At 47.7% G+C, this 15,660-nt stretch overlaps 1 protein-coding gene across 2 annotated transcripts in view; it reads right to left on the bottom strand.

Moving 5' to 3' along the window:
* Positions 1-15,660, bottom strand: part of NUAK1 (NUAK family kinase 1) — a 69,933-nt gene that overhangs the window by 11,336 nt on the left and 42,937 nt on the right. For both annotated transcript variants that reach the window (XM_032645583.1, XM_032645584.1), the window contains exons 3-4: positions 11,972-12,123; positions 9,328-9,393 (exon numbers count right to left, since the gene is read on the bottom strand). In XM_032645583.1, the coding sequence (XP_032501474.1) occupies positions 9,328-9,393; positions 11,972-12,123 (218 nt within the window). The remainder of the gene's footprint in view (positions 1-9,327; positions 9,394-11,971; positions 12,124-15,660) is intronic.

The following is a 15,660-nucleotide window of genomic DNA, read 5'->3' as shown; positions in this document are numbered from 1 at the left end:
TATATATATTATATGTATATAAATTCACCTTGCCTACTAGGCTGAGTCCCCCGAGGCAGGTGGCAGGTTCCACATCTGCCCCTCATCTCTGTAACATCCACTGCTTAGCACCTGCCCTCACCCAAGAAACACCTGTCACCAGAATAGGCATTATATTTTGAAAAGCACAAGACAATTAGTAGATAATACAAAATAATAATAGTAAACTTAGTTACCACTTACAGAACAACCTCCAATTATCAGGCGTGGTTCTAAGCACCTTACACTCTCTAATCTAATCCTATCTAAAATCCCATTTACACAACCATGTGAATGTATTTCATGCCACTGACATGGTACATTTATTTGCTTTTTGTTTTTTGTTTTTTGTTTTTGCGGTACGTGGGCCTCTCACTGTTGTGGCCTCTCCCGTTGCAGACCACAGTCTCCGGAAGCGCAGGCTCAGCAGCCATGGCTCACGGGCCCAGCCGCTCTGCGGCATGTGGGATCTTCCCAGACCGGGGCATGAACCCGTGTCCGCTGCATCGGCAGGCGGATTCTCAACCACTGCACCACCAGGGAAGCCCGACATGGTACATTTAAAAGTGGTTAAAATGGTAAATTTTATGTTATGGATAGTCTATCATAATTTTTTAAAGACCCACTTAACAGATGAGAAAACTGAGGTTTAGGAAAATTAGGTTATTCGTCTCAGGAGAGCTACCTAGCAAGCAACAAAGTAAACCGAGTGTCTCTAAAGGTTCAAACCACTGCCCAGCGCTGCCCCTGGGTAATCTGCAAATCTCACCCAGTCTAAGCCAGCCTGCCACGCTGAGCCTCTGCGGACTTCTGCCCTTCCCCAAACCGATTTCCACTTGAAGCTTATAAATAGGATGAGTGATTCACACACAGCCCAGCTGAGGCTCTGTTTTGAAGGCAGCGCCCAGAAGAAGGCTACTTTGTAAAAGTCACCCTTGAATGAACAGAATGGCACTGAAAGCAGCTGGCGCACAACCGCCCTCAGAAAACGCAGTCTCGGGGCTCAGCCCGCACTTAATTGCCCTGAATTCCACTTTCTTATCAAGGCTCCTGACTGGCTTGCAGGAAGTTGGTTGCAAGCTTTATGAAGTGTGCCCTGTCAATCAGGACAGGAAGGGACCAGCTGCAGCCCTGGAACATCCCGAGAAGTTGGCTAAGGCAGGACACAGCACTGTGAACGTCGGCGGCATCCGGGGCACTGCGTGAGCTTCCAAACACAGGCACACACACACACACACGTGAGAGGCACCCGCCACCACCACGTGCAAAACCCCACACACACACCAGGAGTGCGCCAGTCTGGGCATCCCTGCTTTCTTTCTCAGCCCTTCTGAGAAGTGTGTTTATGTTACGGCCCACTCCCATCCTCACAGACTAATGTTTATCAGCCTCTCCCAGTTAAACTGTCATTGTTGCTGACATAAGATTAATAGAAATCTAGATTAGTCCATGTTCTTGGCACTTCAGTGGAAAAGAAATATTAATCAACACACACACACACACACACACAGTTCTCCATCCTTGAGCCACTTAAACTTGGGCTGCAGCTCTAAGATTCCACGCCGTATGGAGCTTATATCAACTATAAGACGGGAAATGGCCACTGTATAAAATGTCTCAAAGCCTCAATTTCCCATCTGTAAAATGGAGGTAGGAATAGTATCCAGCCCCACGGTGTCATAGTGAAAATTAAATGATGTAAAGTATGTGCCAATTACTATTTTAAGCATTTTACAAAGTTGGAGCTCAAATACGTGTCCCACCTTTAAACCCACCTGGGTAGCTTTATGATACTCAAAACAATACTGGTTTTCCATTGGACGTAATTATGTAAGGTTTCTTCTTCAAATACACATGATTTCTTAAGTGAATTGCACTAAATAAAAGTATTAAAGTGAAATAGCACAGAAGATACTAGGAAAAGGCAAAATCCATGAAGAGAACAAAAGAAAAGACATTTGGGAAATAATGATTTTAAACATAATAAAACAAAAAGGAATCCCAGAAATGGTTCCAATCTGGAAGAGTCGTAAGTGGTGAACTAATCCTGCCCCTCGCTCTGTAAGTGAAGCAACTGAAGGTTACAGGACTTAAGAAGCTCCACTGAAGGTCACAGACAGAACAGCTACGTGAACATTGGGTTCTGTACGATTCTCTGTAACAGAACGTCAGTTGTGTATCGAGGGTGACTCTACCAACGAGGCATCCAGCTTTACTTTCAAAGTTGTATTTTGCCGACACACTGGTAACCTTTGGAGAAAGGTAACCACTTTGCTGGTGATGGGCTGTTGCCCTGCCCCGTTCAGAACCACCCTCTGTCCTCACACTGGGCTATTCAGTTCAGCCTGGACTCTGAAAAGGATATCAACACTCATGTCCTTAATTTCTAGAGTTTTTGTTGTTTTCAAACCTTTCTACAGGTGTGCCCTGCTGGATGAAAATCAGAGTTATACAGAGTGGGAAGTGATTATTCACATTTCAAAAGAATTAACCTCACTACAACATGGATGAACTTCGAAGACATTATGCTAAGTGAAACAAACCAGACACAAACCGATAAATATTACAGAATTCCACTTATGTGAGGTACTTAGTGGAGTCAAGCTCATCAAGACAGAAGGTAGAAGGGCGGTTGCCAGGGGCTGGGGGAGGGGGGAACGGGGAGTTAGTGGTGAATGGGCACAGAGTGTCTGGTTGGGAAGATGCAAAAGTTCTGCAGATCCATGGTGGTGATGGTTGCACAGCAACGTGAATGTACTTAATGCCACTGGACCGAAAACCTAAAAATGGTAAGCTTTACGTTACATATATTTTACCACCATTTTTTTAAAAGGGGGTTAACCTCGGATCACTGTGCATAATCCCTGCGAGCTCACCCAGTGAAAAAGGAAGGATCAGCTTGCTGATGACTAACCACTGGGAAAGGACGCTGATGTGGATGATAATAAAAGCAACGGTCTGACAGTCATTTGCAGTGTCTGACAGGAAGTGCACTGCACAGATCAGAGGTTGTGGAGCCAGAAGCACCTGGGGCTAACCCTGGACTTGGCACTGCTAGATCATGGGTGGGAACTGCCACCAATTTCCTCATCGGCAAAATGGGAATAATAATCGAACCCACCTCTAAAGCTGTTCTGAGGATTGAAGACATGCACGTAAAGCCCCTGGAAGAGTCCTGGTACTGGCTGACTCTATAAACGACAGTCGTTAGGATAATGATGGTGGTTTGGTCTACTTAACAATTGTTTGCTCAGAGCCAGTGCCCACCAAAGACCCAAGAGAAATGACTATCATTCATTTCCGAAATGAGCATGTCCAGCATGAGAGGCTGCACCGCACAACAGGAGAAGTAAGGGATGCTGGGTTCGAGTTCAAATCCTGGCCTCGCCTTCTACCAGCTGGACCAGCAGCATAAGCACCAGCTGGGAGCCCCACCCCAGACCTACTGAGTCAGCATCTGCATTGTCACACGGTCCCCAGGGGGTTCGTTGCACATCAGTCACTCTGAACCTGTGTTCCTTCAAATGTAAAATGGGGCGGGGGGGGGGTGATGATTATAATGTAACCTACCTCACAGGGCAGATACGACATCAAATGAATTGATAGATAGAAAGTGCCTTAACCCACGCCTTAAACATAGTAGGCCTTCGGTCAATGTTAAGCGATCACTACTTTCACCTGAGTCTCAGTTTCCTTTGTTGGAAAAGGGAATTGCAATAGCCTCGACCACACGGTGTTGTGAAAAGCAAAATCAGATTAAATGAGATAATAATAATAACAGCAGCACTGCTACATGCCAGTCGTTGTTCTGTGAGCGCTACGTATATTAAATCCTCACACCAACCCAATGAGCAGGGTTCCACTGTTATCTCCATTTTGCAGATGAGGAAGCTGAGGCCCAGGGCAGGAAAGCGGCTGGCCTGAGATGTGGGTGAAGGGCTGCACTGGCTGTAAAGCTCCACATAAAGAGGATTTCTTGTTCTCGGGTGGCTGAGGAGGAGACGGGCTTTCTGTGTCCCTCTCCAGAAAGACACACTCCATAGCTCTGTCGGGCCCTGGAGTTCATTGCTGTGGCTTTTCCGTGACAGCCTCACTAGGGTTGTCAGGAAGTGAAGGTACGGAGTGAAATGGTGAGCAAAAGTGAGTGGGGTCAGCTTGCATCGTCAGATCTAAGGTTACCCCTCCTCTCGAGAGAGATGGGAAATAACGGATCCCAAGCCATCTGGGGAAGCTCTTCACTGAGGTACCTCCAAGAAGCAGCCTCTCGGGGGATGCGAACACGCAACCACCCAGCTCATTCGACCCTGGCAGCCCCGCATGGCTACTCTGGCCACAGTGACTCAGGCAACCTGGCCATGGCCACCATCAACACTTGGAGAGTCTCCCCCAGGGACAGCTGTCTGCAGGCTGCCTATATATAAGGTAAGGCCAGCTGAAGCAAGGATGAAAAAAGTGGCCTCCCCTTGTGAGTGTGAGGATGCTCTGTTGGATTCAGGGCAAATCTGGGTGGGTGTAGTAGAGAATATATCAGGTGCCCGGTCTTTGGAGTCAAATAACCTTAGGTTTGTAAGCCAACCCCATTGCTTATTAGCTGCAGGAGCTTCCTCATCTGTAAAATGGGGGCAATCAGACCCACCCCAGTGGAGACATTCTGAGAACCAAATGAAATAAGGCGTGTGGAAGGTCTGCCCCAGGGTTCTGGCTTCTAGCAGGGGCTCCAAAAAGGTTACTTTCCTTGTCTAGCCTCCATGCCCTGCGCTGCTCCTGTGCTTGCTGCTCCTTCCCCTTGGAAGCCCATCATCACATCCCTTTCTATCAAACTCCTAGCCATCCTTCAAAACCCAGTTCAATTGCCACTGCCTCGGCAAAAGCTTTCTGATCTGCCCACAGTTCAGACCCACCACTTCCTCCTCAGTACTTCCACGACAGATTACAAAGGGACTATGAGGCACACAGCAGAGTCACCTGGGCCTAAGAGATGAGGATCCGGGAAGGCTTCCTGGAAGAAGAGGCCTTCAAGCTGAAACTCTAAGGAGGGGTAGGAAAAGAGCAGTAGGAAGAGCATTCCAGGCAGAGGCAACTGTGTGTGCAAAGGCCAAAAAGTCTAGTGGATTTGAGGAGTTGTGTCCTAGGCAAGGGAGCTTCTCTGACTGCCCCCCACCCCCCGCCCCCTATAGCTCAAATAACACCTGTCATTCCCCATACTCATCCCGCATGGATTTTCATCACCTCCAGAGAATTATACTACGTATTTGTTTATTGCTTGTGTCCCCAACTGGAATTCTAAGTCCATTAGGACAGGTACCTTACCTTCCTCATTCACCTCTGTATCCTTCTCATGGCTCATTATTACTGCTGGTTTAACAACAGCTAGATTCTGAGCTCCAAGAAGACAAGGACCTACCTGGCCATCTGGTTCACTATTAAATTCCCAACATCCAGCACCATGCCAGGTATACCGTAGGAATTTAGTAAATATTTGTGGTCAAATAAATAGTGCTCACGGGAGGTATTCAGTTTGCTGAATGGATAAGTGCAGGAATGGAAGAGTGAATGCAGGCGTTCATGGATATGTATGTATACACGCACATACACATAAGTGGACAAATGAACAAACGAATGGATTCATTAATGCATGAATGCAGCATCCTCGCATTCATATACTCAAAGCCCAGAGGCCCGTACCCTGAGCTGCCCTTCTTGGTCTTGTTAAGCCTCGGGGTTTCCATCTTGACTTAGCCCTGGCCATTCAAAGCTGCTCTTCTTATCCACAGCAGCAGGCATTTCCATTGTCATCAGGGGCAACGGGCCATTTCCCCTATGTCCCTCTACTCTGAGCCCTGGGAGCTCACCAGATTCCCAGCCCTCTTTGTGGAGGTCTGCTGACCCTGGTGCCTGGCCCTCTTCTCATTGTCAGGCACTTTTACAGGAGCTGTCTATGGGAATTGTCAGCATTCCATTCTCCCAGAGAGTGGGATGTGAATCTGGCCCATTTTTATTAATTGCAAATTAATGCTGTGCTGGGTGTCTATTTTAGTAGACATGCTTCTCCGCAAAGTACGGAATGCAACCCAAAGAAGCACATTGCTCTCATTCTTTCTGCCGACCGACTGTGTGAATATTTTTAGAAGCCACACCCTCGCGCAGTGGCCAGAAAAATAATTCCCAGTGCCAGATGCGCTCTTTGCAAATCAACATCAGGCAGGGAAGGGGAGAGGAACAAGAGCCATGGCTCACACCAAAACTGCAGCGACAAGTTTCGACCAGTAGCATTTTTATAGGCCTTCTGGGCAAAAGCCCTCCACCCTCGAGATACGCAACATGGACCCACATTTTGAGAAGCACCTCACTGCTCATACTCTGCTGGCTGGTAACAGGCCTTCAGGGTCAGTGGTCCCCCGGTGCAGACACCGACGACATGGACTCTCTCGAGCATGGAGGCCAGCTTGTGGCCATGTGTCTGCCTGCCTTTGCTACGAGTGCCCTTTCTAAATATGTTTCCGGCAAAATGCTGAGTCAGGAAGAGCTGAGCATATGCAGCCGGAAGACAGATCAACAGCAGCTGAAACACATTTTCAAAAACCTTGGAAGTGGGTGTGAGACGATATAAAGAGAATCTGCCTGGAAGTCAAACATGTGAGTTCTAATCCTGGCTGTCACCCCTTCACTCCAGAGTCGAATAGCTTAGAGTACCGACTTACGGCGTGTGACAAGCATTGTGCCGCATTCCAAGGAAACAAAGACACAATGACATACTGATTCATTGTGTACAACCTTGGGCAGGCACATCACTTAGACTTTCTGGGCCATAATCATTAAAACAAGGGGTTGGAAAATGACCCTCAAGGTTCTTTCAAGCTCTAGGATTCTCAGATCCTCGAAGGATTCCTTGAACAAGCAGAAGGAAGTAACAGCGTAAGAGAAAGGGGAGGTTTGTGTGTGTGTGTGTGTGTGTGTGTGCGTGTGTGTGTGTGTGTGTGTGTGTTTTACCTTGGTAAACGCCAGGAGTAGACATTCTTAAGGATTCAGAATCCTAAGGAAAAAGGACCCAAACCTTACTTTTTATAATGTTCTATGTATCTGTTATTTCCCTACCTAATGGTTAGGGACCCTGGGATGAAGGACTTGGTCCTGGGAGCTGGGAGACCCCCATCATGGCCCTTTTGCTTTATGCAAATGAGCCGTTCTCCCAGGCTCCTGCCCATTGTTCCCCGCACAATTGCTTTCAGAATGGTGACCATTCTTCTCTTCCATCGGGGAATTCTATGACTCCGTAGGAAGCTATGTGCCTTATCACTTCTGGGACTACATCATGGGACCATGAGGTCAAGCTGTACCACAGAACCCGATCCCCAAGCGAGAGGCTCACATTCCAGGCCTTGTAAAGACCACATTTCGTTTTGAGAGTTCAGGGGCAGGTGGCAGGAAGACTCTGCAGAGAAAGTTACCAGGGTGGATGATACAAACCCTTAGAATGTGCCCCTCAGACCAGAACCCAATTCTCTAGCCGTGGCCTGACCACCGCGCCCCAGCACCTTCAGAGAGCTCACTTCCTGTTCAATGCCCTCCCCAATGGCCAGCCTTGTCAGCTGGGGCCTTGGATATTAATAGGTAAGTGCTAAGTGCTTTGACCACATATTGTCTAAAATCCTCACGTTTGTCACTGACTGTCCAGGGCTGGCATCCTTACTAGACAGATGTGGAAACTGAGGCTTAGATGTGTGAATAATTAACCTAAAACACTGCCGTTAGTAAGGGGCAGGGTTGCACTTCAAACCCAGGCCACGCAACTCCAAAGCCACTGCTCTTAACCTTGACTCACTGCACTGTGCTTAGACAAAGCCAAAGGCAGAGCATCTTGTTCAGTCCTCAAAACAAGCCCGTGGGCATTACCCTCTCCCCATTTTATGGCTGAGGAAACAGGGTTTTAAGTGGCTCTCCCGATGTCAAACAGCTAGTAAACCACACAGGATGGAATTTTCTAACTCTGCAGCCACTGCTCCTTCTGGAATAATCCAACCACTTTGCCAGAAACGGAGAGACCCTGAGATTTCACTTCCTGTTCCTAGAAAGACTAATTTGACCGACTGTTTCCTCCTTATTCTGTGGGCTACGGAGAAATATGTGATCACGGTCAACCACTCACAAAAAACAAGAGGTCACCCGGATGTGGCTTCCAGGGGCCTCTCAAAGGACGATGGTGACTAATGGTTGCCACCATGATCTGCAACCAGAATGCAAACACCAAAGCAACTGCAACCGTCCCAGCAAGGAAACAGCCTCCCTGTGATGCACTCCCTCAACGGAAAGCAACAATAACAAAAAAAGGGGATGATGCAAGGTCACTCCCATGCTTGGTCCAGGGACCAGGGATGAGGCACTAACGTCACCGGCGGCCAATGAGAGGGACCCCTGGTGCTGGGAGTACTAAGGCCATTTCATAATGAAACCCATGCGGCAAGCTCCAGTTTATTTTGAAACCGTATTTGCTTACTTTGCAGCCATGATCAAAAGGCCATTCGGAGTGCTCTGCAGGGGACACTTGAACCCTGTCGGCCAGGAGGGCTTTCTCTAGCTCCGTCAGCAGCCCGCATTAATACTCCCCGTGAGAGTCAACCCCATCACTTGCTGGCATGTTCTTTCCCAAAAGCCACCACCGCCACCATTTCAGTCGGCTTCCCAGTTCCATGGCTGGGGTGGGGGGTGAGGAGACAAGGGGCGGAAGTGACAGAGAAGTGGCAGGGACAGGTAATAAATTGCAGGCCTGCGGGCAAATTCCAGCAGAATGGTTCAAACTTGGGCTCAGTGGGTCAGAGAGACAGTGGTTCAAACCCCAACTCCACTACCTACCACTGTGCTATCTCAGGAAAGTTACTTAACGTCTCTGTGCCTCAGTTTCCCTATCTGTGAAATGATGTAAATAACTGTATCTATCTCATGATTGCTGTCAAGATTGAATTTAAGCGATATCGGGCAAAGATGCTATGAAACACAAACGCACTAGGTTATCGTTGTAAGTATTTTGATGGTGCTAATTACAGACTATGAGCTTCCCGAGGACAGGGACTGTATTCTAGTCAACTTTTAGGACAATGTCTGGCATGTGGTTGGGAGATCGATAAATGCTTGTTGAGTGAATTCAACCACTGGAACTGAACTGAGGGCTCAAACACAGTGATTCTCCCCACCCGCCTGCCGGGAAGGAAGTGGCCGCCTTATTCGTAGGCTGCAGCTTGGAGCAGAGTGTAAGCCTTCAACCAGCTGTAATCCCCAGGTCTGGCATATCAATCAATGAGGCAAGAGCTTTACCTTAATATTACAGTTGTCATCGAGCAGTATATTTTCCAGCTTCAAGTCCCGGTGGACCACACCATTCTGAAATGAGAAGACAGGCAGGGAATTGAATGGGAGCAGTTGGGATGAGAGAGAAAGTGGGAGAGGGGGAGGAAGGAGGAGAGTGAGCAAAGGGAAATCTTTGACAGATTAAAGAAATGCATCAGCGCCGGTGGTCTTCACCCCCATCCTTCAGGGCCTCTCTCACTGTCATGAAGCTCCCTGCCAGCGACCAGCACAGCACCAGCGACAGGAGAGCATTAGTCACTTGCTGTGTGGTTAAGGGAAAAATGACAGGAATCCACTCTCCCCCAGAGCCTGTAAAACAGCGGGGGGGATTCTTTGTCGGAATGTAATTCCACTGTGTGAAAGCCATATAGTCCCAGGCAGTGGCAAACATTGTCTGTCTGTGATGCAGATTCCCAGGGAAGCAGCAGATTTCTCTGCTGGGGACTCAGAATGTGGGGCTCACAGACCTTGCTTGTCTTGTCTGTCTACCTGTCTCCCCAGTGCCTGGCTCAATCTGTTCTGACCCAGGAAACCATGCAGATCTGTCCTGAGGATAACAGAAGCATTCCCAAGGGTTATTTCCTAAGCAGCTGGGAGGCAAGGTTCCTCTCTGCTGGGCAAGACTCAGTGTGGAGTGAAGGGTGAAGGTGGGAGAGGCCACTGAGACCAAAGCAAGCTGCCGCCATACGGTGGGACCTTTCCATTCAAGCAAATGCTGGCAAAGCTGGCAGAGGAGCCCAGTGACAAACAGGCAGACAGCTGAATGGTGAAGAGAAGCCCTTAACCAGCAGGCTGTTGGTCTATACAGCAGTAACGACTGTCCTGCTCAGTTCTTTTCAAAACCCAGTGATCTTCTAAGGGGATGGGTGAGCAGGGGAAGAGGAACTGAAAGAACCAGCTATTGGGGCTGGGAGGACGTTTTTAACATCATTCAGCATAAAGGACCTTGGCAAGTGAAGCTGCCCTTTCAAGAAAACCAACTGGCTAGGAATTCTTTGTCTTTCATTCAGGATTTCTTTAGTTCAGAATCTGCACGTTCACAGCTAGCACTTCATTGCTTATTTTCCTTTCTATTTGACAGTTCCCAGTATCTAAAGACACTGAGACTGGAGAGGTGAAAACATGTATTTCTACCACTCTTTCTAACCCAAACCTTCAGGGATTCAGAAATGCACAAACCAGGGCTCCTGGAGGAAAGATACGGAATGCAAGGTAGCTGATTTTGTTTAATTTTAAATATTGGGAGTAGTTTGGTTTACACTGTTGCATTCCCAGTTTTCAGAAGATGGAATGAGCATACTAAAGCCCCATTCATACAAAAGCCAAGTTTCACACACTTCGAATAATGAAAACAGGATCTGTGGTGCTTTAGGATGACGCCTGATGATAAAATACAAAACACTGTGCGATCTGAATCATCAGTGCCTTTTGAGTCAGCAGAGAGAAGTTAAATAATGTCCACATGGGTTAAGGGTTTTAGATTGTAAGTAATTAGAAGATGATCATTCCAGAGTCGTTCTCAGTTAACCAGGGTATTTGACAAACCAGAAGGCCCCGTGCTGCAATCATTCAAATGAAGAAGCTGACTCTATTTTGGATGGCATGTTGGATTCAAGTCATTACTGTCCTCAAAGTGAAGGACTGTTCCAGGTGTGCAAAGTATGAATGGGATGGAAATCAGGACTAAAATGACAAATAATAATTGGTTGAAGTATGGCTTGGAACTATCTGTGTACTTCATTCCCTTCTCCAGAGACCAAGGGTAGCTAAACTGGCTGGATTAAGAGCACATCCCATTAGTTGTGTTGCAACAAAATTGTACATGTGTGTATATAACCTCTGTGGATATAACCTATGCAAGGAAAAGAAACCAGGGCATAGAAAGGTTCAGAACCTATGGCCCGCTAATTGCACTTCTGGAATTTCTCTTAAGTAAATTATTCAAATGAGAGAAAAAAGGTTAATGTATAAAGACGTCAATCGCTATTTCTAATAACCAGAAATTAGAACCAGCCTAAGTGTCCAACAATCACAATCATTCCAGAGACTTTTTAGTAACATAGGAAAATGTTTAGATTAAAATCCTAAGTGAAAAAGCAAGACAGAAATGTAAAACTACATGCAATGTGTACCACATTGATTGCATATGGATTGCATCCTGGAAGGGAGAAAGGTCACTGGTGTAAAACTGGCGAAATCCAAGTAAAATCTGGAGTTTTGTTAATAGCAATAAATGAATGTGGGTGTCTCCATTTTAGCAAGTGTCCTACAGTCCTGTAAGAGGTTAGCATTAGGGTAAACTGAGTGAGAGGTGCATGGGAACTCTCCGTACTTTCTCGGAAACTCTGCTGTAAATCTAAAATGATTCAAAATTAAAAATTTGAATGAAAAATAAATGTGAGGAGCAGGGGGAATAAGATTGGAAAACAACAAACAAAAATGTCAATCGTGGGTTATCCCTGGATTCTGGGGGACGGTGATCTTCTTCTTTCTGGTTTATGAATTCTCCATACATACCACTATGAACAGATGTCACCTTCATAATATGAACAGAATCACGTGGTGCCATGAAGACCATCTGTGAGCAAAGCTGTGGTAGGGCCGGCCGTACCTTGTGACAATGGTGCACGGCGGAGACGATCTGCCGGAAGAAGTGTCTGGTCTCCCTCTCGCTAAGGCGCCGCCGCTCGCTGATGTAGTCATACAGCTCCCCTTTGCTGGCGTACTCCATGATGATCACAATCTTATCTTTGTTCTCGAACACTGCGGGAGGAACGGCGATACACAAACACCCTGTTTAACTGACAAGCTCACTAATAACTACAGACCGTGCGAGAGGGGACAACAGAGATGTCGCTGGACAAACAAATCAGTCCACAGCGTCACGAGGAGATGGGCAAGTTTCCCAGCCAGGTGGGCAATGACATCATCGCTGCTGTTACTGGACTTGCGTCTGTAATATCACGGGGAATGTGCCTCTCTCTTCTGAGGACCCCACTACTCCCTTTATCAGGTTCATTTCCCACAAGAGCCTCCCACCAGAACTGCCTCCCTGTGGATGGGGAACAACAAACACGACTACCATTTATTAACCATTTGGTATGGACCAGCTACCCAGACCCCAAAACGGGTGGCGAAACTTGTCCTCTCTTTGCTCAAAACCTTCCAGACTTTCCATCTCACTCAAAATAAAACCCGAAGTTCCAAATGTGGCCACCAGGTCCTACATGTCCTATGGACCCCATTTAGCCCTGTTACATATCTAGTCTGTGCATTTATTCTGTCTACCTCACTAGAATCTAAACAAGGGTTGGTTTATTCCTTTCTCTGATGTATCCCCAGCACTCAACGCCTTTTGGCAAAGGGGCTCAATTAATATTTATTAAATGAGAGAATTCAAAACTTCACAAATGCATTCTGGACCATTATACTAAATAACTACATGGCACTAAATGCTTCTCTCTCCCCAAACCTGATATTCTCTAGCAGTAATGCTCAAACTCTGCTCGACTGAGACCTAGGAGTTCCAGGCAGATGCCCATGGGGGTAGGTCAGGGGAGATCATGAAGGACAGGCTCTAGGTCCTCAGCTCCACCTCAGCCAAAGCCACTCCACTGCTATCTGCTTTATAGTTGGGGCTTTCACATAAGACGTCCTTTGAGCAAAGACAAAATAATAATTGCGTTGAAATCCAACCTTCCAAGGGATGTGGTATAAAAATGTTGGTAGGGTACCCAAGACCCTCCTTCCCTGAAGGACCCTTGCCTACCTCCCTCCATCTCACCGGCTTCTTCCACTGCCTGTCAGGCCCCCTATGCCCACTGATGCCAGACTGTTCACTGTTTCTCCCAATCACACACAAACACACTGCTGTTTCCCACCTCCATGCTCTGCCCTCTGCCTTTACTCCCACCTGTCTTACCTGCCAGGGACACTCCAACTCATCAGTCAAGGATGAACTCAAATCTGATGCCCATGTTGCCTCCCTGCTACCTCTCATAATGGATACTTGCAACACAGCACTTTAGAACTGTGTGGATATATTTGCTGATTTACATATTTATTTCCTCAGCCGGGACTGTGAGCCTGGACTTGGAGAGGTAAAAACTGTAGTTTTGGAATCAGACACTCCTAAGTAGATTCCTAGACCTCCCTCTTACTTGCTGTGTGACTCTGGGGGAATTGCGTACCCTCTCTGTGCCTCACACTTTAGTCAATGGTAAAATGTGAATAATATCAGTAAGTACTTCCTAGAATTGTTGGGAGGGTTTATTGGTATCAGGTATGTGAAATGCTTACAACGAGGCCTGTACTTATGGCATACACTCAATAATGTTAGTTATTATTGTTGGTATCACTACTATGGGACCCCAGGGCCTAGCACTGAGCCAGACACATTCGATGAACTGGAATGTGCTCTCAGCCTGGGTCCCCTGTCCTCCCATACCTTGTCACTGGCTGCTAGAAGCTCAGGCTCCTCCAGTTCCTTTTTGGCTCCTTCAAGTCAAGCCAAACCTCTCTGATAAAACGAAGGGAGGGGCTTCCATGGTGGCGCAGTGGTTGAGAGTCCGCCTGCCGACGCAGGGGACACGGGTTTGTGCCCTGGTCCGGGAAGATCCCACATGCCGCGGAGCGGCAAGGCCCGTGAGCCATGGCCACTGAGCCTGCGCGTCCGGAGCCTGTGCTCCGCAACGGGAGAGGCCACGACAGTGAGAGGCCCGCATACCGCAAAGAAAACGAAAACGAAAACAAAAACAAAATTGGCTGCTCCCGCATCTGCTGGCCTCGGTGTGCCCTGCAGCTTTGACTCTTGCCAGGGATTTCAGCCTGTTGTACGCTTTTCATTAACAATAAACTTTGGAAACTGGAAAAGCTGCCTCAAGATGCATGGCTCAGCCTCTAAAAATGATAGAGTGACAGGCCCTGGAGAGGGCAGTGGGTTTTCTAATTTTAAAAACCAGTGGGGTCAGGGCGGAGGAGGAAGAGGGAAAGTACTTCGACAGGGAAATAAACAAGGAGCCTCACGCCCCCGAAGAGTCCGATGCATCCTTGAAGGAGGTCAAAGCCACTGGCCCCTTCAGTGACCATCAGAAGGTGTGGGTCGCTGGCTGCACGCAGACGAAAGGACTGTTTCAGTGACCAGATGTATCCCTTTCCAACCGGCTAACTTGGTATCAAGGAGATATAAACACAATTCAGTTCGACACAGTTCAATATGTCAAATGTTTTACTAAACAGCCTCCATCAGTAAGTCCTTCTGGTCCTACCTCTAAAATAGAGCCTGATCCTGTCCACCTGTCTCACGTCCCCGGCCGCCCCCTTCTGAATGATCTCCCCTCTGTTCACTCTTGCCTCTTTGCTGACTGCATTCGGAGGGGGCGCTGGGGAACAGTTCCCAATGCGTGTTTCATGGAACACTAGTCCCACAAGACATTCTGGAGGAAAAGAAGGGTTCCATGGTAAAACATAGGTAAAATATTTGGAAAATGCTAATACTTGATCACCCCTTGGAGAACCTGGTTTCTTTAACTCTGAGTTTTGCAGGGCGATTTGGCCACTGCAGTACTCCTACTGAACTAACTGGGAGCCAGCTTGGGAAACAATGGATGAACGAGGCGATAGCCTCACTGTTGCTGGTAGGGCTGGTGGGCAGCTGGGCGAGAGAACTGTCCACGGGGCCAGGCCTGGCTCTGAGATCCCATCCCCCAGTCCTCCAGCAAGAAGCAGCTGGAGTCAGGGTCAAGGCCCTGGTTGCAGCCCTAGATTAGCTAAATGCAAACAACATTTCTAGACTTGGGGCATCAGTGATTCATCCAGGAGGCTATTATTATACATGAAGCTTCCTGAGCCCTTCCTAATAACAGCAGCATTTACTGAAGGCCTACTATGTGCAGGCACTGTACCCATGGCATTTTGCATGCATTATTTCATATGGCTTTGGTCCTATGAGTATCTCTGTTCTACAGATGAGAAAGCCCGGGTACAGCAAGGTTAATAACTGCCACGGCCACAAAGCAAGCTCAAGGCCTGGGCCCACGGTCTGATGGCACACTCCACCCTCTTAGCCCCTATACTGCTATCCATATACATCAACCACTCTGAACCTCAGTCTCTTCATCAGTCAAATGAGGCTAACAACTTCCTCACACGGTAATGGGGGATTCAGTGAGCTCATGGGCCTAGCACCCTGAGCACGGTGCCCTGGCCACTGCTCAGTCAATGGGAGCTATTCTCATAATTACTTCATCTGCCTCTTAGGCAGCTCTGGCAAACAAAACCCTAAGACTTTCCTCTCCCGGC

The sequence above is a fragment of the Phocoena sinus genome, chromosome 10 (assembly GCF_008692025.1).
Source record: "Phocoena sinus isolate mPhoSin1 chromosome 10, mPhoSin1.pri, whole genome shotgun sequence".
NCBI classification, from domain to species: Eukaryota; Metazoa; Chordata; class Mammalia; order Artiodactyla; family Phocoenidae; genus Phocoena; species Phocoena sinus.
The sequence above is the reverse complement of the archived record's forward strand: the minus strand, read 5'-3'. Positions and strand labels throughout refer to the sequence as shown.